General features: G+C 37.8%; 1 protein-coding gene across 1 annotated transcript in view; it reads left to right on the top strand.

Moving 5' to 3' along the window:
• Positions 1 to 693: 693 nt before the first annotated feature.
• Positions 694 to 27,739, top strand: part of APLP2 (amyloid beta precursor like protein 2) — a 99,088-nt gene continuing 72,042 nt past the window's right edge. Inside the window, exon 1 of the mRNA XM_074216300.1 lies at positions 694 to 804. Within this exon, the coding sequence (XP_074072401.1) occupies positions 709 to 804 (96 nt within the window). The 5' untranslated portion in view covers positions 694 to 708. The remainder of the gene's footprint in view (positions 805 to 27,739) is intronic.

Genomic DNA, 27,739 nt, shown 5'->3' with positions numbered 1-27,739 from the left:
CAATACTGCATTGACTTTGGTCTTGGAAAGAACCAGACGGGGGCGGCTCGGTGGCGCAGTGGATAGAGCACCGGCCCTGGAGTCAGGAGGACCTGAGTTCAAAGGCGGCCTCAGACACTTAGTAATTACCCGGCTGTGGCCTTGGGCGAGCCGCTTAACCCCTTTGCCTTGCAAAAACCAAAAAACAAAAAGCAAGAACCGGATGGCTGCAGCGCGGTGAGGGTGGCCGGGCAGCCACCTTCCGCCGTGCAGGACACTTGTAGGAGGTGCCACGCGCGAGGATCGCGCTGGATCCCTGGGAGGAAGTCACAGCACAGCTGGCTGCGGTTTATCCGCGGGGAGCGGCCCCACCGCTGGGTCTCGGCCCCTCACTCCCCGGCACCTGCCCCACCGCTGCCTAACTCGGGTGGGAAGTTGGAGGAGGGGCCGGGGCGGGAGCGGCTCCGAGTCGAGGAGGAGTAGGTTGGGGCTGATTGGCTTCGCAGGCAGGAGGGGGCGGTCTCCGGGCTGCCTCTCGGACCCGCACATTGGGCGCCGGGCAGGCGGGTGGGCGTGGCTCCGTGAAGTCAGTTCCGGTCGGTGTAAAAGCCCCGGGGCGGCGGCGGCCTGGCTTCAGTCGCTCGTGAGGCGCGGAGGGGCGAGTGGCTGAGCTGGGGCTCGTGGAGCAGCGGCGGCTTGCCCTGGGAGCCCGAGGAGCGCGGCGAGGCGATGGCGGCGAGGACGGCCGCCGCCGGGGACAGGCTCCCGCTTCTGGTGCTGCTCGGCGTCCTGGCGCCCGCGGCGGCGCTGGCCGGCTACATCGAGGTAGGCGCCCCTCGCCCGCCCGGGGCCTCCGCGCGCCCGGGGCCTCCGCGCCGCCCGGGGTGTGGGTCCGCCGGGGCCGGGGGGGGGGGGTGCGTGGGGGCGGGGACGGACGGAGGCCCGCGGCGGAGGGGGTCGGGCGCTGCGGAGCGGCCCCCCGCCTTGGCGCAGTGCTCGGTGCCGGAGGTCGGCGGCGCCTCCGCTGCAGAGGCCAAATGAAAGGCATCGGGGCGGGGGGCGCGGGGAGGCGCGGGCCCCGCCGCCCTGGTCGCAGGTGAGGAGCGGGCGCGCGGCCCTCGGCCTCCTCCCCGCCCCCCGTGGCCTCCCGGTCCCCGGGGATCCCCGCGGCGCCGCCTCCTCCTCCTCCTCCCCCCTGGCTCCCGCAGGACGCGGCCGCCGCTCCCCGGCCAGCATTTTTGCGGCTTGGCCGCCTCGGCTTCGGCGATCGCCGCTCCTCCGGGACTGCGGCTCCCAGACCTTTGTGTGGCGGCTGCGTCCCTGGAGGGGGAGCTCCAGCGGGCGCCCCGAAGTGAGGTGCCCTTGATGGCTCGACTGTCCCCCGCAGGGGAGAGCCCGCATTCCTCCGGCCGGGTCTGTGGGGCCGGGCCGGGCCGGGCGCTCCCCCGGGAATGCAGCCCGCAGCCCGCCTAGGTGGGATTCGGATCCGGATTTCCTGATTTATTGTCCTTAAAAAAAAAGTGAGCTGTAGGTGGAGGCGTGAAAGAGGCTCGGGGCTGGGCTGGAGGAAGTCTGGGCGTGCGTGTCCGTTTCCTTCTGCTTTCCTGCTTCCTACGGAGCCCCGATCCTCTGCTGTGAAATGAAAAGTCACCCTTCTGGGGGCAGACCTTCGGAGAAACTGCGATTTTGCCCTGTTAACCCCCAGCTGATCGGCAAGGAAAGACCTTCGCTAAATGGAACCCATGTCTCCTAGGTGTGTTAAGTGTTTAAACACCTACGCCAGGGGAGGACTCTCCCGACCCATAGATATTTTTCCACTTCAGAGGAATGAGGGACCTATTAGTATAAGCACATCCTCCCTCTATTTAGGTACCAAAGGTCAATCTGAATCTGAGGTGAACTGTAAAAAAGGTTTTTTACCGCATAACTTTTAATTTCATGGCTTATCCAGATCTAATTCAAGCCACTGAAACATCCAGGGCTTTTGGTTCTTTAAAGAATCTGCAATGTGGTCATGAGTTCGCTAGTTTATGTAAACCTCGGGTTGCCAAGTGAGATGTGGGACTTTATAAATAAAAGGGTTCTTGAAATAGCGTTTGAACTGCTGCACTGGAATGTGTTTTCTTGTGTAGTCGACTTCTTGCTTCTATTCACTACTTTTAAAAAATTTCAGTCGACCTTTGTGTTCCTGGGTGACTGTAAGGCTCGTTTTGAATAAGCTTAACATTAGTTTACATTTTCCTGTGAAAAAAATACCAGTTAAAATATTTTTTTGAAAAGAGAACATTTACTTATTTCAACAGTTTCAACAAAATATTTAATTTAATTCAGTGGAATTCCTATTAAAACTAATATCTTTAATAAAATATCCCTAATTCGGAAAGAATTGCGTTGATAAATGTTTTTAAAGCATAATGTTTTCAAGAAACAAAAAGACAGACTACTTTTGTGATTTCCTGAATGATTTTTATTTTTTTCCTCATTTCTTTATATATTTTTTTACAACCACCAGTAAGGTAGTTTTCAACAATAATTTTTTACATTTTTCTCCCTCCCTCCCTTTGAATGTTTTCCAACTAGAAAACAAATTTGATTAGAGGAAATGATTGGGGTTGGTGGATGAGCCTGGGAGGAAGGAGAAAAAAAAATCCTGCCTGAATGGAGATTTTCTTTGCTTCCTAAATTTGACTTGATGAGAAGTTAAGAAAAGTGTGAATTGTTATTGCCTTTCTAAATCTAATCCCCCCTCCTTGAGAAGAAAACTTTAAATTTGGTTTCTGAAAACATTTGACCTCAAATGAATTAAAATTCAATGCTTCTCTGAATTTTAGCATAGACTTAATTAAACTTTAAGCAAAATGTTGAGCTGTCAAGAATTTTAAAAGAAATTTTAGTACTTTTAAAGGGTAAAAAGAACAAGTTGTGAGAACAAGTTTTCCTCTTATTAGATTTATCAGGCTAATAATATAAAAGGAGCAATTATTAAAGTCTCTTTCCCGGGCATTTTCGAAGGTCCAGGGAAGAGAGAAAAACATTAATTCTTGGAACCATCATTTAAATGCTGCTTAGAAAATTATCTTTCTGGTTTTCTTTAAAATACATTAAATCTTTCCTTGTAAGGGTAATGGCATTAAACCCCTCATTTAAAGTATTTGATAATTTTCTCTGCCTTGCATATTAAGAGACTTTCTGTACCTTGAAACTTAAGGTGAAAGGAAGCTTAATTGAGAAAGTGTAGAAGTTCTGAACATAGCAAGAGTCCTTGTTAAGAATCTGAAGGGATTCTAGCCAAAGCCCCGATCAGGTTGCTTGGCACAGAATTATTGGTTGGAAAACTTTTAGCGTTGCTTAGTGATGCCTGAATTAATCTCTTACACCTGTTGAAAAACTTCTTCTCCCTGTAGGTCACTTCCTCTTTTACATCCGACACAAGGTAGTTTCCATATTCCCATTTGGCAATCTTGATACTAGGTTGAAAGGATTTGACCTCACATAGGGTTTGCTCTGAAAGCAGAAAGCTAGAACTGGATTGCTTTCTCACATTTGAAAGCAGGTGATAGTTTTGATAAACAACTTCCAGGACATTAAAAGTCAGAATATGAAAACACTCCTGTGGAGAGAGGAGGGCAATCTTGTTTTGGAATGCCTAAGACTGTATAAAAGAGTGTCTGTTTAATTAGGACTTGGAGAGAAATCTACATTTTACCTTGAGGAGGGTGGTGGTGTTAAGTATCACAGTGCTGCCTGAAAAAGGATTTATTTCAGCTTTCGGTATCCTTAACTTGGAAATCCCTTCATTAGAGAATTATTTCTCTCAAAAACTTTAGAACAATGTCGGTTGCCTTTTTTTGAGAGTGCATTGGTAATTTTCATTCACTGTTGCATACCTTTTGCATTGAATATTAAGTTTGTGATAAAATTAAGTGTAAACATGCATTGAATTTTATCTTGTCCATAATCCAGTTATTTTTAAAGATCAAAGCTTAAAATTTCTGATGAAGAGGTTTGTATAAGAAAGACAATGGCTACTCATATCCCTTTAATTTCTTAACAGATCACTCTGGCATTGTTTGGATGTAGGTGAAAATAATGTTTATTAACTTTATTTTACTCTATTGATTAAGAAACTTAAGCTCATAAAGGTTATAGAGTTAGTGATTAAACTGGGACTGGGATCCATTCAGTGTTTTTTATCTACTATACTGTCTTCTTATGTTTCTGGTTTTATGTGTTTTGTCTGTAAGAACTCCAGAAAAGAAAACAAATTTGGTTCCTTGAGCTTTCTATATAAAAATAGCCATAAATCACTAAATGCAAATCAGTTGCAATATATACAAAAACAGTTTTTGATGAATGCTCTGTATAGGGGTAGATTTTTAGTGAAATGAATTAGATCACCTTGAAGCTTAAATGTCAATGTACATTCAGATATATTCGAACAGAAATTGCATTTGATCCCTGACGTTTGTCCTTCCTTCTCAAGAAGGAAGACATGACAAGCAAATGAAATGGATTTGCATGGGGGGGTGGTGCTGTTTTGTCACTAGCCTCACTTTATCCTCTAGAGCTATCTGAATCCAGTGACCAGATAGGAATCTGGACAACTGGAGATGGTCTCGGATGCAAGGCAACCAGGAATAAATGATTTGTTCAAGGTCACCCAGCTAGTAAATGTCAAGTGTTTGAGGTCAAATTTGAACTCAGGTCCTCCTGAATCCATTGCCAGTACTCTTATCTACATCATCTAACCGTCTTTACTAGTTTTGAAACCAACTAATTTGTAGCAAGTTCCAACAAATATCTGCTAAGGGGAAATTTTTCCCTGGTTGATCCTCATCAGTTCAGTTAAACTAATGTGTGTTGAGCACTTAGTAATAGTTGCTTCTATTGTGCTTAGACCTGGAAGATAACTTGCCCCTAATAGGGAATGAACCAAGCAGGTGATGATGCTTTTTGAACAGATGTCTAGTACTTTAAAGATTTTTTTTCAGCTTATTGCAAGACTTTTCAGAATATGCATTACATTTATTTATGTAGTTTTACATTAGTCATTTTACATTAGCCAAAACATAAAGGATTCTTTAGATGAGATGAATAGAACCCTGCAACGTTAAAAATTCAATCTGTTACTACTCTGTCATGGAATACTGAACTCTGAATTTTAAAATTCATCATTTACCAGATCAGACTATTGTTAATTAAAAAGCTCAATAGCTAATAGAATTAAAAAAATAGAAAACATCTATCTCAATTATATCATTTTATAGATATGGAGTAAGAATGAAAAAACATTCAACCATAAAAACTACCAACTTTTTAAAAAAATGAAAGAGATGCGTAGATCTAAAAGTTTTTGAGAGAAATAATGTTTTAATGAAAAGGTGTTTGCAAGGTTTAGGATGCCACATTCTGAAATATTTTTTATACATATTGTGATGCTTTTTAAAATCTCTGTCCTAAATAATGTATCTGGTAATTGTCCAAGCCTATTTTTGAATGATTGACATTTTTGGAGGAAGGAGGAAGAGAGTAAAGCAGGCAGTCTTAAAAAAAAAATACTTGTATTTATTTTATTAAACATTTCCCAATTACATGTAAAAATTTTTGTAGCATCCATTTTTAAGAATTTCGAGTGCCAAATTCCTCCTTTTATATATATTATAAAATATATATATAATATGTGAAATCATGAAAAACATTTCCATTTTAGCCTTGATGGAAAAGAAAACACACCAAAAAACCAGAAAAATGAAGTATAAAAGCAGGCACAGGTATATAATAAAGCAGACCATCTGAAACCTGAATCCCAGACTGCTTGAGGTTCCTACTTAGGTATATTATTCCCCCTTTTTTCACTTTATTAAAGTAGAATATACATTAGAATTAACTAGAGTTTTGTGAAAAAGATACAAATAGCGTGCTAAAAATAGAAGCCAGCAATCTGGAGATTTCTGGGCTAAATGACCTCTGGCCTGTTTTCTTCCATCTATTAGCATTTTGAACACTTTTTTGGCTTAATTTATTAACTTTTTAGCATCCTAGGACTTAGATAACCAGTGCATATAGAAGGAAACTGAGGCTTAGAAGGTTAAGTGAACTGGCCAGAATCAATCAGGATCAAAATCAAAGATTGATTTCAAATGGAATCTTTATGCTCCACTTAGATTTACTTAGTTGTATTCATCTCTTTTTGTAATGGACTTTTAACCATTTAAAAAATTTTACTTTTTCATACATTTTTCATACCTTTTTTATCCATTCAAAGTTGAGTTTGCCTTTATCTTTTGACCTTAAGCTAATGCTTCTTAAGTGCCCTTACAGGATACACAACTACTATATAGGCCTATGGATGTTGGTACCTGATATCACCTAGAATGCCAACCTTATCTGTCTTAATGTGATTGTCTCTGTCCATATGAATTTGAATTAAGAGCTTTGGGGTTGAAAGAAGGTAGTGATTTCTCAACTGTTAAATACTTAAATTCATTTTACTATGCTAAGTGGTTCAGTGGATAGAGTACTGGCCTTGGAGTCAGGAGGACCAGAGTTTGAATTTGATCTCAGACAATTGACACTAAATAGTTGTGTGACTCTGGTCAAGTCACTTAACCCTGATTGCTTCTCATCCAGGGCCATCTCCAGTCATCCTGATTTATTTCTGGCCACTGGATCTAGATGACTCTGGAGGAGAAACTAAGGCTGGTGACTTAACGCAGCTTTCCCATTCCAATTCACGTGTTTGTCATGGCATCACCTTCCTGATGTCTTGGTCTTCTTTTAGAATGAAGGACAAACATCATTTTACAGAAGAGGAATCGGAGGCTAACCAGGGTGAGATGACTTGCCCAGAGTCACACAAGCTACTAATGTCTGAGGCCAAATTTAAACTAAGGATAAGTCGGTCTTCTGACTTAAGGCTGGTACTCTATCCACTGTGTGGCCTAGCTGCTCCCATCATTAGCTGTAATGATGGTCAAAACTCTGTAAAGATAACTGACTCACCTGACTGGGCTAAGGTCACTGTGTCCCTGAATGGACCAAGGATAGGAAGAGGTAGTGAGAGAGAAGTCACATGTCTGGATACTTTAGTAGTTGGAGGGTAGTCCTATGTGGGTGTGGATGGGCATTGATTAAACTCCTGCTGTGTACCCCACTTTGTGCTAGTTAGTGATTTGGAATACAAAGAAAGGCACAAGCACCTCTGCTATCCAGAAGCTAATCCAGTGGGGAGACAACATACAAATAAATACACACAAATATGAAATCAATTGGATATTTGCTGAGGGTAATAAAGAATGTAAGAAAGCTGGAAAGGTAGGAAAGGGAACAGGCTATGAAAGACTTTAAAAACTCAGAGTAAGATATTGAAATACACCCAGAGGTTTTTGACTAACTCTTGAAGATATAAAATGAATAGTAGCTAAAACATAAAGGCTATATATTGGCATGGATATGACTATGTTAACCTTTGATGATTTCTCTATTAGTTTAATGGATAAAATACTCTCAACCTCCTTTTTAAATACCTTTAAAATACCTTTAAATACCTGTACCTGCAAGCTATTTTTCCAGCCCGATGCTACTTAATTCTCCCACCCTTCTTCCCCCAGAGGCTTGTGTATCCTCTTCTCAAATTAGAATCCTTATCTCTCCATTCTTTCCTCCTCAAATTACCTAGTATTTAGTTATTTGTATTGTACCTAGAACTTTAGACTCTTGACTTAGAAGTATCAGGTAAAATTACTCTTTTTCAACCCTTTGGAGCTTTCTTTGAATCTTCACAGTTAGGCTTGTTGATTCCCACTTGGAATTCTTTTGGGAGTAGTAGAATGTAACTTCTGTGTATCTACAGATCTTGGTTAAAAGGGTCTCGGTTCTTCGGAAGGCATTCACTACACTTAGGAACAATGCCTGTTATATTGGACAACTTGATTTCATACCACAGAAACTTCCTTAAAACACAGAGGATCCATGAAAGCCTGGGACCACACACACACACACACACACACACACACCCTCCCTCCTTCCCTGTTGGTGGGTCTCATTTACTATCTTAAAGATCTTACGCCATCCTAAGTGTTTTGCCTCCTCTCTCAGGAGAGGCATAAATTAGAGTAAACCTCTCCCATTTGAGAGCTCCATGTTTTATCCAGGCACATTTGTGTCTTTCACCCTTACTAGTATAAGATATTGTACTCTCCAGGGAAGGGAAATGAGCTTGGACATTGATAGACAACCCCCTTCCGGTTGGACCTGCACTGTACAATGGCTGGAGCAAAAGGCAAAGTACATGTTTTGATTGTAGTTTAGTGCTCTCAGCTCTTGTTGCTTTTTCAGTTTGATCCTCTGTACAAGAAATCTTATCAGACCTGCTATCTCTTGGGCTTCTGCATAGCTGAATTCTTGCCACCCTTCCACTGCCCCAGGGATTGCTGTGTTTCTCAGTCTGAGAAGCACTGTTACTGCCTTTCTAGGGTTCCTCTGTTGAGCTATACAGAAAGAAAGGTATTACCTAGAAATACAGATCTTTGTTCTTATTTCTCTCCATCTTTCTCATCAACTGAAAGTTCTCAGCTCTCTTTGACCGCCTTTTATAGACTCATAAAGCTATGTTCAAATCCATAGTGAAGCCCGGTTACTCTCAATCACAAAGATGTCCTCAATCATTTTGTTTCTGGTTTACATTTGATTAATCTACAAGTGTTCTTTATAGCTCCCAATGCTACATGAATTCATTGAGTTTAAGGGCTTTTTTCTTTTTTTTTTATATGTAGTGTTGTTTGTATTAAGGGGAATTCACTAAATTTTTGTATTGATAGGAGAAAATTATACCTGGTTTATAAACCACATCCTAATGGCACAATTAAGTCAATGTCTGCTGCTTGCCACTCACATAAAAAGTTGTGGAAAAACTTGGTGTAAAACTTTTATTTGTGAGTTCCAGTTTTATAAAAGAAAAGTTGTTGAAAATAAGAGCAACTTTTAAAAGAATCTTTACAAGCATAGTCTCTCAGCCCCTAAATGCTTTTTTGCCCATGCTGCCATACCTTTTTGCTTTGCCATCTTTAGAGTTGTTGTGAAGACCATCTTTTAAAAATTTACTTGCCAAAAAATAGAAAAAATACTTGCTCCTACTAACTTGAAGGGATTACTCATCACTCACACATTTATTTGTATAGATTAGCTCCATCATTTTCTTTTCCACTTAATAAATAGTTGAGTTGACTCAACTCTGGGAGGGAAAGAAATTTTTATTCTTTTCTTACATAATACATTCATAGCCCTAAATTTACTCCAGGACCCAAAATCTAGACTTGTACTTATTGGTACTTGCAAAAGAATTTTGTTGCTTCTAAGGACCCTTGAGGTCATTTTGTCAGATTTCCTGGAAACCAAGTTCTAAAGCAATTGATAATCCTCATAACAAACATTTATTGAATGCTTGCCTAAGTTTCTGGTGTTCCTAGCTACAGAATACCTAAACATTGAAAAGAGGTTTTTGCATGGTAGACAAGATCAAAATAGGTTTTCCATTTAGTTTTCCCTTAAAATTATTTCATTCTAACTGATCTTAGATGCTTTTCTTTACAGATTTTGATTGAGTTTATAAAGAACCTTGCTAATTTCAAATTAGGCATTCAATTCCAACTGTAGACTAGGACAAATAGTGTAAATCAAATAATTTAGATCTTTAAAGTCAACTTACGATGAGATTTAGCGTTGTTTATAAATTATTGAAAACAAGATTTTTCATTGTTAAATGTTTTTGGAGAGTATTTTTAGGTGTTTTAATTTTCCAAGCTATACACAGTTCTTTTAATCTAAATTTTATTGATTTGGCTATTATGTTTGGTCCAAAGTGATAGTGCTGAAAACTTAAAAGTGCCTATCTATTATAATTAAATATTTTTCATCCACTTAAGTTTTCTTTTGGAATGAAAAACCATATTTTGCTTTAATTCAGTATTTATTAAATACTTAATGCTTAAGGGGCAAATTAATAATAGTTGACATAAAATATGTCAGTCAACTTATATACATTTCACATTAACACCAAAGCAAGTAAATTTTTAAAAGATGATCTTCACCAGTTCTAAAGATGATAAAGCAAAAAGGAATGGCAGCATGGGCAAAAAAGCATTTAGGGGTTAATAGTCCTATTAACATCAGTTAGTAAAACAGAGCATTATAGGGTGATTTATTTGTCCACGGTCACTATTCTGCCTGTGGTGTTCATCTCAAGGTTTGTTTGTTTTTTTTAGGTTTTTTTTGCAAGGCAAATGGAGTTAAGTGGCTTGCCCAAGGCCACACAGCTAGGTAATTATTAAGTGTCTGAGCCCGGATTTGAACCCAGGTACTCCTGACTCCAGGGCCAGTGAGTTTTGGTGGCTTTATATTTTGAAGATAGTTTGAAGGGAAGACTACTGGAATTGCAACCAGAAGACCTAGTTAGAGTTCTAGCTTTGTCATGGCCTGTATGATTTAGGGTATATTTCTTTATTTTCAATAAGAGACATACTCTCTAGAATGAGGAATAATTTTAGGTGCCATATTTTTGTAAGCATAATTGATAAACCAGAAAAATAGAGAGCCTGGAGGATGACTAAGGGTCTGTTCGTACCATTTGAGGATTAGTTGAAGTAATTAGGGTTGAGAGCAGAGAAGACTTGCAAGGTTATTAGTGAAGAGTTTGATTCTTTCCAAGTATCAGTGAAGGCTATCACATGAAAGGGGAATTCAAATTTTTCTGTTTAGCTCTAAAGGGTACATCCAAGAGCAATATTGGAAATTTCAGAATCATATGCCTGCTAAATATAAACTTAGTAACAGAACACATTAGATGCTAATTGATGTACTTGGGAAACTAGTAAGTTTACTTTTCTAGAGAGCCTCAGGATAATGCTTATGGAAAATGTATATAGGGAATTTTTGACCACAGGTGGTGGGACTAGATGACCTTTAAGGTCTTTTCCCATTATGAGGTTGTGGGATATGCGGGCAATAATTTATATTATCAACTCAAATGGTGTAATGAAAAATGAACTATTGTCATTACTGTTAATTCTGACAACTCAAAAAGCTGAAGTTCTCTATTTCTCTATGCCATTTTTGTTTACAAGAATAGCAGGTCAATTTATCTTTTGCCAACACCTGGGAAAATTACAATTACAGCATCCTCTAATATACCAGTTTAGTCTTTTAATTTATTTATGGTTCTTTGACCTCAGTCTGGGCTCTACCTCTATCTGTCATGATTCTTTCCTGTGTACATCCTCTCATCCTTTGTAACTTTTGCTCAGTTTCTCAGAAAGGGCAGATTTACTTTTACATCAAGAATATTCATGTAGTTTTGACTATATTTTTATATGTTGTGTATATATGTTCTGAAGAGGCTGAATTTTTTTTTATAAACAGCTTTCATGGCTTGCAGTCTTTGAAAAATTATAAAGTATAAAACAGAATTTAAAGCAGTTATAATGAGTTCAAAAATTTTTTTTATCCCAATTACATGTAAAATAAATTTTAATATATGGAGTTCTGGGTTACCTTTCTCCCTTCCCCCCTACTTCCAGCAAGCCAGTTTGATACAGCTTATACATGTATAATTATGCAAAACATTTATACTAATTATATTGTAAGAAGAAAGCAAAGCCCCCCCCCAAAAAAACACATTAAAAAATAAAGTGAAAAATAGTATACTTCAGTCTATTTTCAGACTCCCAACTCTTTCTGCTGTTTTTTTTGGCAAGGCAAATGGAGTTAAGTGACTTGCCCAAGGTCACACAGCTAGGTAATCATGAAGTGTCTGAGTTCAGATTTGAACTCAGGTCCTCCTGAATCCAGGGCCAGTGCTCTATCCACTGTACCACCTAGCTGCCCCATTCCAACTCTTTCTATGGAGGTGGGATATATTCATCATGAATCCTTTGGGGTTGTCTAAAATCAAATAGCTAAATCCTTCCTCTCAATACACCCCCTTCTCTTCTCTGACTCTGCTACCACTGTAGTGAAGATCCTCATACCTGTATTATTGTAATAGCCGGCTGGTGGGTCTGCCTCTTAATTTTAGTGTCTTCCCTCTTAGTTATTTCTTTTTTATCCTATGTGTAGCTTACATTCTACATTTGTTTTCATGTGTTTCTCCCATTTGTTTATAAATAAGTTCCTGCTGGCCATTTTTGGCCTTTTTTTGCAGCCCCAGGACTTAACCACAGTGCTTGGTACAGGGTAGGAGCTTTAGAGGTATATTGATTTTCTTTCTCCTACCTAAAAGAAGATATTCAATTGCTCTGGGTCAAATTTCATTTGAAATCACTTAAGTTTTGTCCCCCCTTCTACATAAATATGTGATCCCCTCTCCCCCTCATTGAGACAAAATTTTAAAGAGTGAACACTTGTCATGTCATTGTCACCTGCTTGTGTGGAAAGTAAATTGAATTTTTTAGAAATTAATATCTGAATTTTTATAAATTATGATATTAAAAGAATCATGGTAGCACCTATAAAGTTTTTGTTTTATTTTGCTACTGTGGTTGTTTTTCATGAAAGTAGTTTTTCTTTGGGGAAAATAAGTAGATTTTCTTTTAAAAAATAAATTTTTATTAAAAATTTATTTCATTTACATTTTCCTCTTTATTTTTTTTTACCTCTCTTTCCCCTTTTGGGGGAGCTATCATAGTTTCAAACAAAGAAAAAAAAGTTCTGCAATAGGCTACATGTCGAAAAAGTTTGACATTATATGCAATAGTCTCCATATCTACGAAGAAGAGGGATATGACTTCTTATTTCTAGTTTGAGGCAAAAATTTAGTTATAATTTTGTTTGTTACATTTATATTGCTGTAATAATTGTATATATTTTCCTTGTTCTGTTTATTTCACTGCAGGTGCATCAGTTCAAGTAAGTCTTTACATGCTTCTGTATTCCTCATGCTTATAATTTCTGTAGTTCAGTAATGTTACCTTATATTCATGCACTACATTTCTCGATTGATGGATTTCTACTTTATTTCCAATTCCTTGCTACCCCAAAAAGTGCTCTACTATGTTTTAGAAAACGTGGAACTTGTAAAAAAATTTACTACCTTGGGGATATATATCTAGCAGTAGAATGTCTTGGCATTGAACTCTGTTCTTAGGTTAATGTCGAGTCTTTCCTTTGAATCCTTAAGAAGACTAGAAATGATGAAATAATTAAAGATTGCTTCAGAAGAGAGTTCTGTGCTTTAGAAGTAAATACATCTTTGGAATTAATACCTAATTGTTTAATTATTGATGTTAGAAGCAAGTGCTTGCTTGTGCAATCCTTGTTAGCTTAAAACCATAGGCTCCCAGAGTTGGGGATCTTTCCTTCTTGAATTGCTCACTTGCATCACTAGTATGTTAATAAAAGGCTGTTGCTATAGTTACTGGAAACATAAGCACACATTAACAGGTTAAACCAGCCTGATAGATAACTTTTTAGTGAACTTTTTTCTTCCCCTAAACTGATACTCCAGAAATCCTTGACCGTTTAAATAGTTATAGAGTTATAAATGACTTTTTTTTGTATCACTGTTGTTATCAAATCTCTCCATTTAAAAATTTTTTTTTTTAGATATTTCAAGGCAAATGGGGTTAAGTGGCTTGCCCAAGGCCACGCAGCTAGGTAATTATTAATTGTCTGAGGTCGGATTTGAACCCAGGTACTCCTGACTTCAAGGCCGGTGCTCTATCCACTGTGCCACCTAGCCGCCCAAGTCTCTCCATTTAATGAATCTGTGATTGAACATTAAGATTTTTAAAAGAGCAATGCAAATAACTTATTCTAAAATGTATCTTTTATCTCACCATTCCAAAAACTAACTTAATCTGGTTTTTATTTTCAAATTTTATGTTCTTTTTTCTTTTCTTTTTTTTTAATTAGATAGTGAATTTGTCCCTTCTGAGAAGAACTGAATAAGTCTCACAGGATGAGAAGATAGGTGGGTTGAGATTACCATGGACAGAGTTAGTACACAAATGGAGATCGAGATCTAATAAAGTTTTAGACTGATATATTAAAGGGTGCTGTAACTATAATTTGTTTGACTGTCAGAAAAATTATGATCTGATTTATCTTGGGGACAAGATTAAAAAATATATGTCAGGTGATCAGTGCAATCGGTTGGATTTAGAACTTGTTCTATGCAAAGACCTTGAGTTCTCATGAATACTTTATTGTTATGATGGAAGGAGATCAGAGATAAGTGGAATATTCCAATATTCCTCTGTGTAAGGTCTTGGAATCAATTTTGTCAGTGATTGGAGTAAAGGCATACAAAGCATGATATTAGATCTGATGATGACACACAGGAAGGATATGAGATATCCTTGATATCATGAGATATCAAAATGAACTAAAGATTTATACAGGCAAAACAATTTTAATAAGGATAAATTTTTTTTCTTAAATTATAGAAAATCTAGGATTGGGGGGATCTCAAAAGGATTGTGATCTACAAGAAGACATCTATATGGTAGATCAAACAGATTTTAAGATGTTCAGTAGTAGAGTCTCAGTGTAGTTGAAAGAAAGGAAAATGTTACCTAGGATGTATGGGGGAAAAGTAAAATCTGATGACCAGTTAAAGGTAACTAAGAGGACATTAATGTCTACTTTTCTTTCTGTATACAATTTTTATGAGGCTCTAAATACACATTGGAACTTACTTGAGGGCTATATTAGAGCTAACTTTTATTTTTAATTCTGATCTTAAATGCTAAATAAAATATTCATATAGTGTGGAATAGGAATTAATAGTGTACATGAAACTCCAGATCTCTATTATGTTGCTCTTGGCTGTTTTTTTTTTAAAGTATACAACATGTAACTTTTAAACTGCTTCTCCTGATGACCATAAAGCAAATCAGTCAAATGAAGCAATTCCTTTGTTGGCCTTATCCAAAAATGCATACTTTGGTCTTCCTCTTGTTCATCTTTTAGTGTTTGTCAAGAGGTAGCATACTTCATCACCATTGTGGTTGATCACTGCATTGATCACAGTTAAGTCTTTCAGAGTTGTTTGTCTTTACAGTAACGTTATTGTATAAATTGTTGTACTGGCTCTGTTCGCTTTACTCTGCATCAGTTCATACAAATATGGCCAGATTTCTTTGAAACCATCTTTTTTCATTATTTTTAATTCTTTAATAATATTTAATTATATCTATTTACCATGATTTGTTTAGCCATCCCTCAGTTTCAGTCCTTTGCCTCTACAAAATCTTTTATACATAAAAAGTTGTTTCCTTCTTTCTTTAATCTCTTTGGGTAGGGGAACATGCCTCTTACTAACTAGTATTGTTGGATCTCTGAATATACAGTATATATACTTCATTAACTTTATGGGCATAGTTTTAAATTACTTTCTTTTCATTTTAAATCATATTTTGTTTTTAATGTTAACTAAAACCTGTATTTCCTACCTTTTTCTTCCGTTGTCTATTAAAAAAATAAAACAGAAAAGCCAACCTTTTGTAGCAGCAGATATATATAGATGAGAAAAATAAATTCCTCCATGGTTATGTCTCCCAGTTAGGTTACATGCTTGTTCATCATCAGTATCATCATCTTCAACACTATCTTCACAATGTTGTTTTTGCATGAGTTCTTCTCATTTTGCTTACTTAACATCTACATTATTTCATGTAAGTCTTCCCAGATTTCTCTGAAGCAATCTTTTTCATCCAAGGCATAATAATAATATTCTATTACAATTATGAACTATAATTTGTTTAGCCTTTACCACCCAGTAGGTAGGAAATACCTTAAGTTTCCAATTTTTTTCCACCACAAAAAAAGAGCACTGTAATTATTTTTGAACAGATAGATCCTTTTCCCTCTTTCATTTCTTTTGGGACTATGCCTAGTAGCGATTTTGCTGGGTCAAAGGTAGTATTCAGAGTTTATTACTTTTTGAATCTTCCAATCTGTTTTCTAGAATGACTAGACTAATTTTTTTAGTTATACTATGAGTGTAACTGTTTTTCCACAGCCCTTTGAACAGTTCTCATTTTAATCAATATGATGAATATGAGATGGAATCTCTTGTTGCTTTAATTTTAATTTCTCTAATTTGTGTTTTGGAGCATTTTAAATATTTTTGTTGATAGCTTTAATTCTTAATTCAAAAATTGATTTTTCACTTAATCATTTGGGCAATGACTCCTTATCCTTATAAATTTGAATCAGTTACTTTTTTATTTTGGAAATGAAGCATCAGAGAAACTTTTGGCCAAGATAATGTACCCCCTTCTCAAGTTAACTGTTTCCTTTAATTTGAAGTCTTATTTGTTTTGTGCAGTCTTTACCATCAAAAGACATAAACAATACGAGATTCCATAGATCTTATGAGTTATTTGCCATTTTCTTTTTTTAATTTCTTTTTGAATTTTACAGGTTTTCTGCTAATCTTGCCCCCCCCCCACAAGGCAGCCTGATAGTCTTTACATTGTTTCTATGCTATATATTGATCAGAATTGAATGTGTTGAGAGAGAAATCATATCCTTAAGGAAGAAACATAAAGTATAAGAGAGCAAAATTACATAACATTTTTGTTTTGTTTTTTTAAAAATTAGAGGTAATAGTCTTTGGTCTTTGTTCAAACTCCACAATTCTTTCTCTGAATACTGACGGTATTCTTATCAAAGATACTTTAGTATTGTCCCTCATTGTTGCACTGATGAAATGAACAAGTTCATTAAGATTGACCATCACCCCCATGTTGCTGTTAGGGTCTACAATGTTCTTCTGGTTCTGCTCATCTCACTCAGCATCAGTTCATGCAGATCCTTCCAGGATTCTCTAATTCCCATCCCTCCTGGTTTCTAATAGAACAATAGTGTTCCATAATGTACATATACCACAGTTTATTAAACCATTCCCCAATTGATGGACATTTACTCAATTTCCAATTTCCAATTCTTTGCCACCACAAACAGAGCTGCTATGAATATTTTTGTACAAGTGATGTTTTTAGCCTTTTTCATGATCTCTTCAGGGTATAGACCCAGTAGAGGTATTGGTAGATCAAAGGGAATGCACATTTTTATTATTTACTATTTTCTTTTTTTTCTTCAATTTTCTGTCAACTTTTATAGAAGAGAGGTAAGAGTAAAAGAGGTTTGTATCAATAAATTAGACTTCACACCCCTCTGTAACTCTCAGAAACTTTATACAAGGTTCGGTTGGTTATGGCATCTCCAGTTCAAATCACATGGTTTGAATAGTGTTTTACTGCATAGTGATAATAGTAGGGGTGGCTGGGTGGTGGACAGAGCATTGGCCCTTGAGCCAGGAGCACCTGGGTCCAAATCCAGCCTCAGACACCCAACGGTCACCCTGCTATGCGGCCCCAGGCAGGCCACTCAACCCCATTTACCCTGCACTCCCACCAAAATAATGATAATAAAAAATGTGCTTCAGTCTTCATTCCAACACCAACAACTCTGTCGCGGGTGGATCACATTCTTTATGATAAGTCCATCACTCCATATTTTTCCACCATTGCCATTGCTGATCGCAACTCCCTCCTTTCGTATTTCTCCACTACCATGTATTATATTTTTCTCTCTCCTTTCACTCTGACTCTGCTGTAGGGTAGCTGAGTGGCGCAGCAGACAGATCCCTGGTTGTGGGGCCAAGAGGCCCCAAGCCCACCTACCACCCCTTAGGTCCAGTATCCACTTGGCCCTATGGTCCCGGACTGGCCTTCCAATCCCAGTCCCTTGCAAGAAGTAAAAAAGAAAATGTGTTATATCTGACCACTCTCCCCCCATGGTCCATCCTCTCCTCCATCACTCACATCCCCCCCTTCCCCTGTCCCCCCCTCTTCTTACTCCAGATGCTTATACCCCATTGAGTATATGTGCTGTTTCCTCTCCTAGCCACCTCTGATGAGAGCAAAGATTTCCCTCATTTCCCCCTTGTCTTCCCCCCTTCCATATCATTGCAATAGCTCATTGTAATAAAGAAAGATCTTAAATATCTTGGCCTATTCCCCCCTCTCATTTTTCTTTCTCCCATTACATTTCCCTTTTTTCTATTGACTCCATTTTTTTTTAGGTTTTTTCAAGACAAATGGGGTTAAGTGGCTTGCCCAAGGCCACACAGGTAGGTAATTATTAAGTATCTGAGACCACATTTGAACCCAGGTACTCCTGACTCCAAGGCGGGTGCTTTATCCGCTGCGCCACCTAGCCGCCCTTATTGACTCCATTTTTACACCATATTTTATCTTCAAATTCAGCTTTCTCCTGTGCTTCAACTATACAAACTCCTTCTACCTGCTTTATTAACTGAGAAGGTTCATATGAGTATTATCAGTGTCATTTTTCTATGCAGGAATACATGCAGTTCATCATCCTTCATATTTTCCCCTTCTCCTCCAATTTCTATGCTTCACCCGAGTCCTGTATCTGAAGATCAAACCTTCTGTTCAGCTCTGGCCATTCTAACAGGAACATTTGAAATTCCCCTGGTTCGTTGAAAGTCGATTTTTTTCTCTGGAAGAGGTCATTCAAGTTTTGCTGGGTAGTTGATTCTTGGTTGCATTCCAAGCTCTTTTACTTTCTGGTATATTCCAAGCCCTACGAGCTTTTAATGTAGTTGTTGCTAAGTCCTATGTGATCCTGACTGCAGCTCCACAGTTTTTGAACTGTGTCCTTCTGGCTGTTTGTAATATTTTCTCTTTGACTTGGGAGTTCTGGAACTTGGCTATAATATTCCTGGGGGTTGGTTTTTTGGGATCTCTTTCTCAGGGGGATTGGTGGATTCTCTCCATTTCTATTTTGCCCTCTGCTTCTAGGATATCAAGGCTCTTCTCCTGATCATGACTTTCAGATATTCCAATGATTTTTAAATTATCTTTCCTAAGTCTGTTTTCCATATCAGTTGTTTTTTTCAGTGAGATGTTTCACATTTTCTTCTAATTTTTCATTTTTTTTTTTGGTTTTGAAGTAATGAGTCCTGATTTCTCATAAATTCATCAATCTCCCTGAGTTCTATTCTTTGTCTGAAGGATTTGTTCTCCTCAGAGAGTTTTCTTATCTCTTTTTTTCATCTGGCCAATTTTGCTTTTTAAAGCATTCTTCTCAATAACTTTTTGAACTGTTTTATCCATTTGACCTAAGCTGGTTTTTAGCATGCTAATTTCTTCAACAGTTTTTTGGATTTCCTTGACTAGGCTGCTGACTTCATTTTCATATTTTTCCTGCATCTCTCTCATTTCTTTTCCCAGGTTTTTCTTCTAACTCCCTCATTTGATTTTCAAAGTCTTTTTTTTTTTAGGCTTTTGTAAGGCAAATGGGGTTAAGTGGCTTGCCCAAGGCCACACAGCTAGGTAATTATTAAGTGACGGAGACCGGATTTGAATCCAGGTACTCCTGACTGCAGGGTGCTTTATCCACTGTGCCATCTAGCCGCCCCTCAGAGTTATTTTTTTGAACTCTGTCATAGCCTGATCCCAATTTCTGTTTTTCTTGGAGTCTTTAGATGCAGGAGCTTGTGCTTCCTCATCTTCAGACTGAGTATATTGATCCTTCTTGGGATCACAGGCAAAGTATTTCTCAATAGTCTTCCTCTTGTTTCTCGGCTTGCTCATTTTCCCAGCCTGGTCCTGGTTTTGGGGTCCTTCCTGAGCTTTTGTGACACTCCCACAAGGGTCTCAGTGTGTGAGGCTCTGGCCTCCCTCCTGGTCTGTGAATGACCATAAGCGCGCCCCCCCTCTGCCACGGGGCTGAGGGTGGGGGCGCCGCTGCTGTTCTATGGGGGGCCTGTACTCCTGGATCTGGACTGCCTTGGCCAAGCTGCTAGCTGTGTGCCCTGAGGGCTGGGCTTCACGTGCTTGCTCTGGCAGAGGTGGTTACCCCCTCCCACTGTTCCCCCAATTTGTGCCTGGTGCTCCCCAGGGCATAGCTCAGGAGACTCCCCCGCTGCTCAGCTTCTTGGGGCTGCCTCCGGGAGGCTGAAGTTCTTTGGCTTGGCGGGCCACCCATCTGGCAGGCCGCCCCTCCGATCCCGGGGAGCAGAGCATTTCTGCTCTTTTCCAAGTTACCTTGAGTAGGAGAACTGCCTCACTGGGTCCCTCTGTGGGTTCTGTCTCTCGAAAATTTAAAGTCCTTAGTTTGGAAGATTTATGAGAGAGTGCCAAAGACAGGATCTGCTCTTGTCGCCATCTTGGCTCCGCCCCTTCTATTTGCTATTTTCAAAAGCATTTTATTTGATAGTGTATAATGCCTCAAAGATTATTCTCCAATAAACTGACTACCATGTTAATCTAAAAATTATACAAGATTTCTTGAAACATAAAACATTGAGAACTCTGACCCTCTGCTTATTAGAATCAGGTGAAGAATGAAACAAGGAGATTTATGCTTGTTAAAGGTGTATATGTTAGTCATTGTCATGGATGAGATCTATCCAGCATAGAGATTATCCAGCACAGAGATTTTGAAGCATTTCTAATTTGAAGGAAAAAAAACCCATGAATATGTTAAAGAATGAACTGATCAATCACTAAACCAATCAACAAATACTTTTTTTTTTTTTTTACGACATAGCTATTGTGCTAAGCTGTGGGAATACAGAGAGTAGCAAAAGACAGTTGCTGCTGGTAAAATTCCCCTGAAGTCTGTTGTTTGTCCATAGTTCTCTAAGAGGACCAGGAAGTCAGGAAGGTGATGCCATGACTTGCAAATGAATTAGATTTAAGCAAGGGATGGCTGGGTAAGGTCACCAATCTCACTTTCTCCTCCTGAGCCATCTGGATCCAGTGACTACCACTGTTATTTTTTTTTAGATTTTTTTTTTTTGCAAGGCAAATGGGGTTAAGTGGCTTGCCCAAGGCCACAGGACTAGGTAATTATTGAGTGTCTGAGATAAGATTTGAACCCAGGTACTCCTGACTCCAGGGCCTGTGCTTTATCCACTGTGCCACCTAGCCGCCCCAAGACCACTAGAATTTTATATTTAATTGTGTTACTCAGAAGGGAGCTATTTGGGCAGTTTCCGACATATGCTAGTTGTGTGATCTTGGGCAAATCACTCTGATTGTCTCATCCAGGACCATCTCTAGTCCTGATTCATATCTGACCACTGAACCCAGATGACTATGGAGGAGAAAGTAAGGCTGATGACTTAGCCCAGCACCCCTCACTCAAATCCAGTTCATGTGCTTGTCATACCATCTTTTCCCTGATGTCATTGGTCTTCTCCGAGAATGAAGGACAAATACTATTAGAGTTTATTGAATGAAGGAGGTTGTTAGTTTATATATCTCCTATTGTGTTCTCTATGAATAGAAATCCCTTTTATAATCAATCTATTTCTGAGAACAAGACTGGGCATAATTGATAGCAAAATTTTCTGTTTTCAGTTGGTATCTTGTGACTATTAGAATTTTAGCTCTATTTTAGCTTTATTTGGTTGTTGTTTGGGCAGATGGTTTAAATGTTATTTTTGAACTGTTCCTTTGGTGTTTAAATGAAAATGCATGGCAATTGGTAATTATTGCTTTGGAAAGTATATAAAAATAGCAATTTTTATGGTTGGCTTATTGCTACAAAGCATTCTGGAATACCATATTCAGAATAAAATTGGAAAATTTTCAGAATGAAATTGGAATATTTTCTGCATTTCTATACTTTTATTTCAACTATTGAAGGGAATTTTTGATAATCTCCAACTAAATGTCAACTTTAATTATAATTTTAGTAATAATCGTGTTAGAAATACAAAGGTATGAATGATAATCTTTTCAAGGAGCTTCCAATCTATGGGACATAAATAACAATAAAATGTTAAGGCCAGGTGGCACAGTGATTTGAGGAAGACATCTTCACAAATTCAATTTTGACCTCGGATATTTACTAGTTTTCTGACTGGGGCAAGTCAGTTCCACTTAATCTTGTTTGCCTTGGTTTCCTCATCTGTAATATGAGGTGGAGAAGGAAATGGCAAACCATTTCAGTATTTTTGCTCAGAAATGCCCAAATGGGACCATGAAGTGTTGGACAAGACTGAACAAATGGGTGTAGAGAAGAACCCAAAATGGAAAAAGCATGATTAAGAACTTTCACTTAACAAGGTCATGAAAGAGAAGACACTGCTTTGAGTACTGGTATAAGAGAAAGATTTCAGAAGCAAGTGAAGATATAGAGGAAATTTACTTTAAATACAGGAAAAGACCTGTGCATGTACTTAGAGTTAGAAAGGATGATGAGATTAGGGAAGAAATAATCTATTTTTGTGTAAAATAAAAGGTTTGTAATAAATGTCAAAAGTTGCTTCTAGTTCTGGCATTTGTTGATTCTTTAATTTGACTTGTAACAAACTAGGTGAAAGGGATAAGGTCTAAAATATGCTGGTGCAGGATTATTGAAGGCAGGCCTTAGATTAGCTGAGCCATTTGTATTGTAATTTGTAGGGATGCTGGGGGAAACCTGGAGATCCCCATTAGGGTAAGTCTTCAAATTTCAATTATAGGCATACTTTTTTTGGGGGGGTGCTTTGCAGATACTGTTCTTTTTCAGATTGAAAGTTTATAGCAACCCTGCTTTTGAGCAAATTTGTTAGCTATATTTTGAATAACATGTAAACATCTTGTTTCTATTATATTTTGGTAATTCTTGCAATATTTAAAACTTTTATGTTATATGTCATGTTGATCTAAGATCAGTGTTTTTTGATGTTACTATTATTGTAGCATTGTTTGGGGTGGCACAATTAAGAGTAAATTTAATTGATAAATGTTGTGTGCATTTTGACTGCTCCACCAACTTACCATCCTCTTCTTCTCTGACTTCTCTATTCCTGAGACACAGCAGTATTGAAATTAGGCCAGTGAATAACCTTACATTGACATCTTAAGTGTTCAAGTGAAAGGAACAGTCAATCGATGGGGCAAACCTCATTGTTGTCTTATGTTAAAAAATTGCCATAGCAACCACCCTATCAATTAACAGCTGTCAACATTAAGGCAAGACCTTCCACCAGCAAAAAGATGATGACTTTGCTGAAGGCTTAGATGACAGTTGGCAATTTTTATTAAAAAAGTATTTTTTAATAAAGGAATGTCTATATTTTTAGGCATAATACTATTGCACACTTAATTCACTGTATACTAAATAATATATAATACACTTTTGTAGTCTATATGCACTGGGAAAGCAAAATAATTGTCTCACTTTCTTGTGGTAGTCTGGAATAGAACCTGAAATACCTCCAACATATGCCTGTATTTGAGTATTGGTTTGAAAAATGGTTTAGAATGGAGAAAGGGGGTAGAAGTCAAGAAGATGAGGCAGGAAGATCAGTTTTAAGTTATTTCATAATTGTTAGGAATGAGAGGTACAAATCCTTTTTTTACAATAACCTAACAAATAGATAACTGGATCTAGATACTACTTAAGCATCTCCATTGAAAAGGGACTGTTGGGAGCAGCTAGGTGGCACAGTGGATAAAGCACTGGCCCTGGAGTCAGGAGTACTTGGGTTCAAATCCAGTCTCAGACACTTAATAATTACCTAGCTGTGTGGCCTTTGGCAAGGCACTTAACCCTGTTTGCCTTGCAAAAACCTTAAAAAAAAAGTGTGGGGGGGACTGTTTTACTTGATAAGACAACCCATTGTACTTTTTGAAAACTCTAAAGTTAGTTTGAAAAAAAGTTAGTCTGCATTAATATTTACTTAGTAGAAAGACACTGAGTTACCACAGCTTTGAAATTTATCTTGATCAATCTAGTATTAAACATTTTTGGACTGATTTATGCTAGTCCTTGAATTATCAGCAGTTACTAGACCTGTAAGCAAAGTCTTTACAAGTGTGTTAAGACCTGCTAGAACTTATGCTCTTCCTGAATAGATTTGTAGATTCTAGTCAGACCTCCAAGCTGTGATGCATCAGAGTGGAACTTCATTGTTTAAAAGTGCTTCCTGATTAAATTCAGATGGAATTTACCTCTCTAATATTAGTCCAAAGTTCCTATCTCTGTAATTACATAAAAGTCTTATTCTTTCACTGGATATCAGAAACTTGCAGACTGTAATCATGTCCCCCTAAATATTTTCATTTTTGAGACTAAACTCAAGAAATAGACACCTTGTGATGTGGTTTTCAGAGTTCTAAGATCCCTCAGCCTACTTTTGGAGATAATTCATTGTGCCAAGTGTTTTCCTTAAAACATGTCCAAAATTGAATTTGATATCATATATGTGGCTGCAATAGTGCAGAGTATGGGGGGCTAGGTGGTGCAGTGGATAGAGCACCCTGGCCCTGGAGTCAGGAGTGCCTGAGTTCAAATATGGCCTCAGACACTTAATTACCCAGCTGTGTGGCCTTGGGCAAGTCAACCCCATTTGCCTTGCAAAAACCTAAAAACAAAAAACAAAACAAGCAAAAAAAAATAGTGCAGAGAATGATGGGAATAGTGCCTTCTTTGTTCTGGACAATAGCCTTCTATTAATGGAGTTTAAGATTGCATTAGCTATTTTTGGCACCTAAGTCACATTATGGTATATAGTCAATCTGCAGTTTTCTTTTCTTTTCTTTTCTTTTCTTTTCTTTTCTTTTCTTTTCTTTTCTTTTCTTTTCTTTTCTTTTCTTTTCTTTTCTTTTCTTTTCTTTTCTTTTCTTTTCTTTTCTGTTTTTGCAAGGCAAATGGGGTTGACTTGCCCAAGGCCACACAGTTGGGTAATTATTAAGTGTCTGAGGTCCGATTTGAACTCAGGCCCTCCTGACTCCAGGGCAGGGCCGGTGCTCTATCCGCTGCACCACCTAGCTGCCCTCTAACTACATGCAACGATAGTTTTCAACATTCTCCTTTTTTTTTTCCCCCAAGGTTTTGGGTTTCACATTTTTCTCCTCTGCCTTCTCTCCCTTCCCTCCCCACTCCCTCTGACTGAAAGCAGTCTAACATAAGCTATAAATGTATAACCATCCTAAACATAAGTCCATATTAATAATATTGTGAAAGAAAAATCAAATCAAAACCAGAAAAAAAGAGAGAGAAACTAATACATAAACAACTCTTAAAAATTGCCTTCAATCTGCACAGTTCCTTCTCTGGATAGCAATAGTATTTTCCTTCACAAGTCTCTTAGCATTGTATTTGATTATTGTGCTTCTAAAATGAACAAGCTAGTCAACGTTGAACACCCAATGTTGCTGTTAGTGTGTACAATATTCTTTTGGTTCTGCTTACTTCACTCTTTATCAGTTCATGTAAGTATTTCATTTTTGTGTTAGAAATCTTAGCTTTAGCCATTAGAGAAGAAAAAGAAATTGAAGGAATTAAAATAGTTAATGAAGAAACAAAATGCTCACCCTTTGCAGATGACAATGATGGTATGCTTAGAATCCTAGAAAATCATCTAAAAAACTTGAAACAGTTAGCAACTTTAGCAATGTTGCAGGATATAAAATAAACCTACATAAATCAACAGTATTTCTATATATTACTAACAAGGCACAGCAGCATGAGATAGAAAGAGAAATTTCATTTAAAGTAACCATTGACAGCATAAAATATTTGGATATCTAACTGCCAAGGCAAACTTAGAAACTATATGGAAACTTACAACTATAAAACACTTTTCACACAAATAAAATAAGATCTAAATAACAGGGCAAATGTCAATGGCTCATGAGTATTCCAAGCTAATATAAAATGAGTTATACCTAAAATAAATTATTCAGTGCCATGGCAATCAAATTATCAAAAATTACTTTATTGAGCTAGAAAAAATAATAGCATGATTCATTTGTAGCAACAAAAGGTCAAGAATATCAAGGGAATTAATGAATATAAATACAAAGGTAGATGGCCTAGCCATACCAGATCTAAAATTATATTCTAAACCTCAGTCTTCAAAACTGGCAAGAAATGTAATGGTAGATCAGTGAAATAGATTGGATGTAAAACAGTAATAAATGATTATAATCTGTTTATCAAATAGCAAAACCAAAGATTCTAGTTTCTGGGTTAAGAATTCATTTTTTGATAAAATTTGCTAGGATAATTGGAGGATAGTATGGCAAAAAATAAATAGGCATAGACCAGTATCTCACATCCTATACAAAGATAAGGTCAAAATGGGCATAGGATTCAGACATGGAAGGTGATAGAAGCCAATTAGGAGAATAAAAATAATTTAATCTGTCAGATCTGTGGAAAGGAGAGGAGTTTTCTAAACAATGGAAGAGATAGAGAACATTATAAAATATAAAATGGATAATTTTGATAACATTAAATTGATAAATTTCTGTACAAATAAAACTAAATGCAACCAAGATTAAAAGGAAGACAGCAGTCAATGTTTCTTACCAAAGGACGTTTTTTGTAGTTTAAAGGCTTTTATAAAGATGCCTACATTTTAAAAAGTATTTACATTTTATTTTATTTTTTTTTATTAAAATTTTATGTTTTCCAATTATATACAATAGTAGTATCTACCTATCATTTTTTGGTAAGCTTTTGAATTTTACAATCCTCCCCCCCCAGAAGGCTGTCTGATAGTCTTTACATTGTTTCTATGCTATACAATGATGTAAGTTGAATATGTTATAAGAGTAAAAATAACCCTCCCCCCCCCCCAAGAAGATGAGACAGCTCAAGAATAGAGAGAGAAAAAAAAAAGTACTTCAGTCTGTGTTCAGATTCCAATGGATCTTTCTCTGGGTTGAGTTGCTTTCTTTATCATAAGTCCACCAGAGAAGTTGCTTCAGTATTTTTCCCACAATTGCTATAACTAGATGTACCTCCACTCTATTCCTCCCCACTCTTATTTATTCTACTCTCTCTCTCCTTTCATCCTGGCTCTGTCCAAAAGTGTATTGTATCTGAGTACTTTCTCCCTCAATCTTCCCTCTCTTCTATCACCTATTCCCCCCTTTCTACCCCCAGTCCCCCCCATCCCATCCCTTTCTTCTCATTTTTCTGTAGGGTAAGATAAATTTCCTCACTCTATAAGTGTGTATGTTATTTCCTCTCTGTGCCATCTCTGATGAGAATGAAGGCTCACTCATTCCCTCTTGCCTTACCCCTTTCCACTTCATTGAAAAGCTTTTTTCTTGACTCTTATGTGAAATTTCTTAGCTTCTTCATCTCCTTTCTCTTCCTCCCAGTACTTTATCACCCATTAACTCCATCTTTTTACTATATTATATTATACCATAATATTCTGCTCCTTCCTATGTCCTGTCTATATATATATATATGCTTGGTCTAACAGCTCTTATAAATGAGAAAGTTCATATGAGTTATCAATGTCTTCTTCCCATGAAGGAATACAAACAGTTCAATATCATTAAGTTCCTCATAGTTAGTCCTTCTCTTACACCTCCCCCTCTATGGTTCATCAGAGTCCTGTACTTGGAGATCAGACTTTCTTGGTTGTTTCAATAGGAAAGTTTGAAAGTCCCTGTTTCATTGAAAGTCCATCTTTTCCCCTGAAAGAGGATGTTCAGTTTTGCTGGGTAGTTGATTCTCTGTTGTAAACCAAGATCTTTTGGCTTCTGGAATATCATATTCCAGTCCTTATGTGCCCTTAATGTAGATGCTGCCAGATCCTGTGTATTCCTGACTGGAGCCTCAATAATTGAATTGATTGTTTCTGGCAGCTTTTAGAATTTTCTCTTTGATTTGGGAGTTTTGAATTTGGCTATAATATTCCTGGAAGTTTTTCTTTTGGTATCTCTTTCAGGAGGTGAATTGGTGAATTCTCTCAATTTCTATTTTACCC

This window comes from Macrotis lagotis, chromosome 1 (genome assembly GCF_037893015.1).
Source record: "Macrotis lagotis isolate mMagLag1 chromosome 1, bilby.v1.9.chrom.fasta, whole genome shotgun sequence".
In the NCBI taxonomy this organism is placed as follows: Eukaryota; Metazoa; Chordata; class Mammalia; order Peramelemorphia; family Peramelidae; genus Macrotis; species Macrotis lagotis.
Note: the sequence above shows the minus strand (reverse complement) of the source record. Positions and strands in the feature narration are given on the sequence as shown.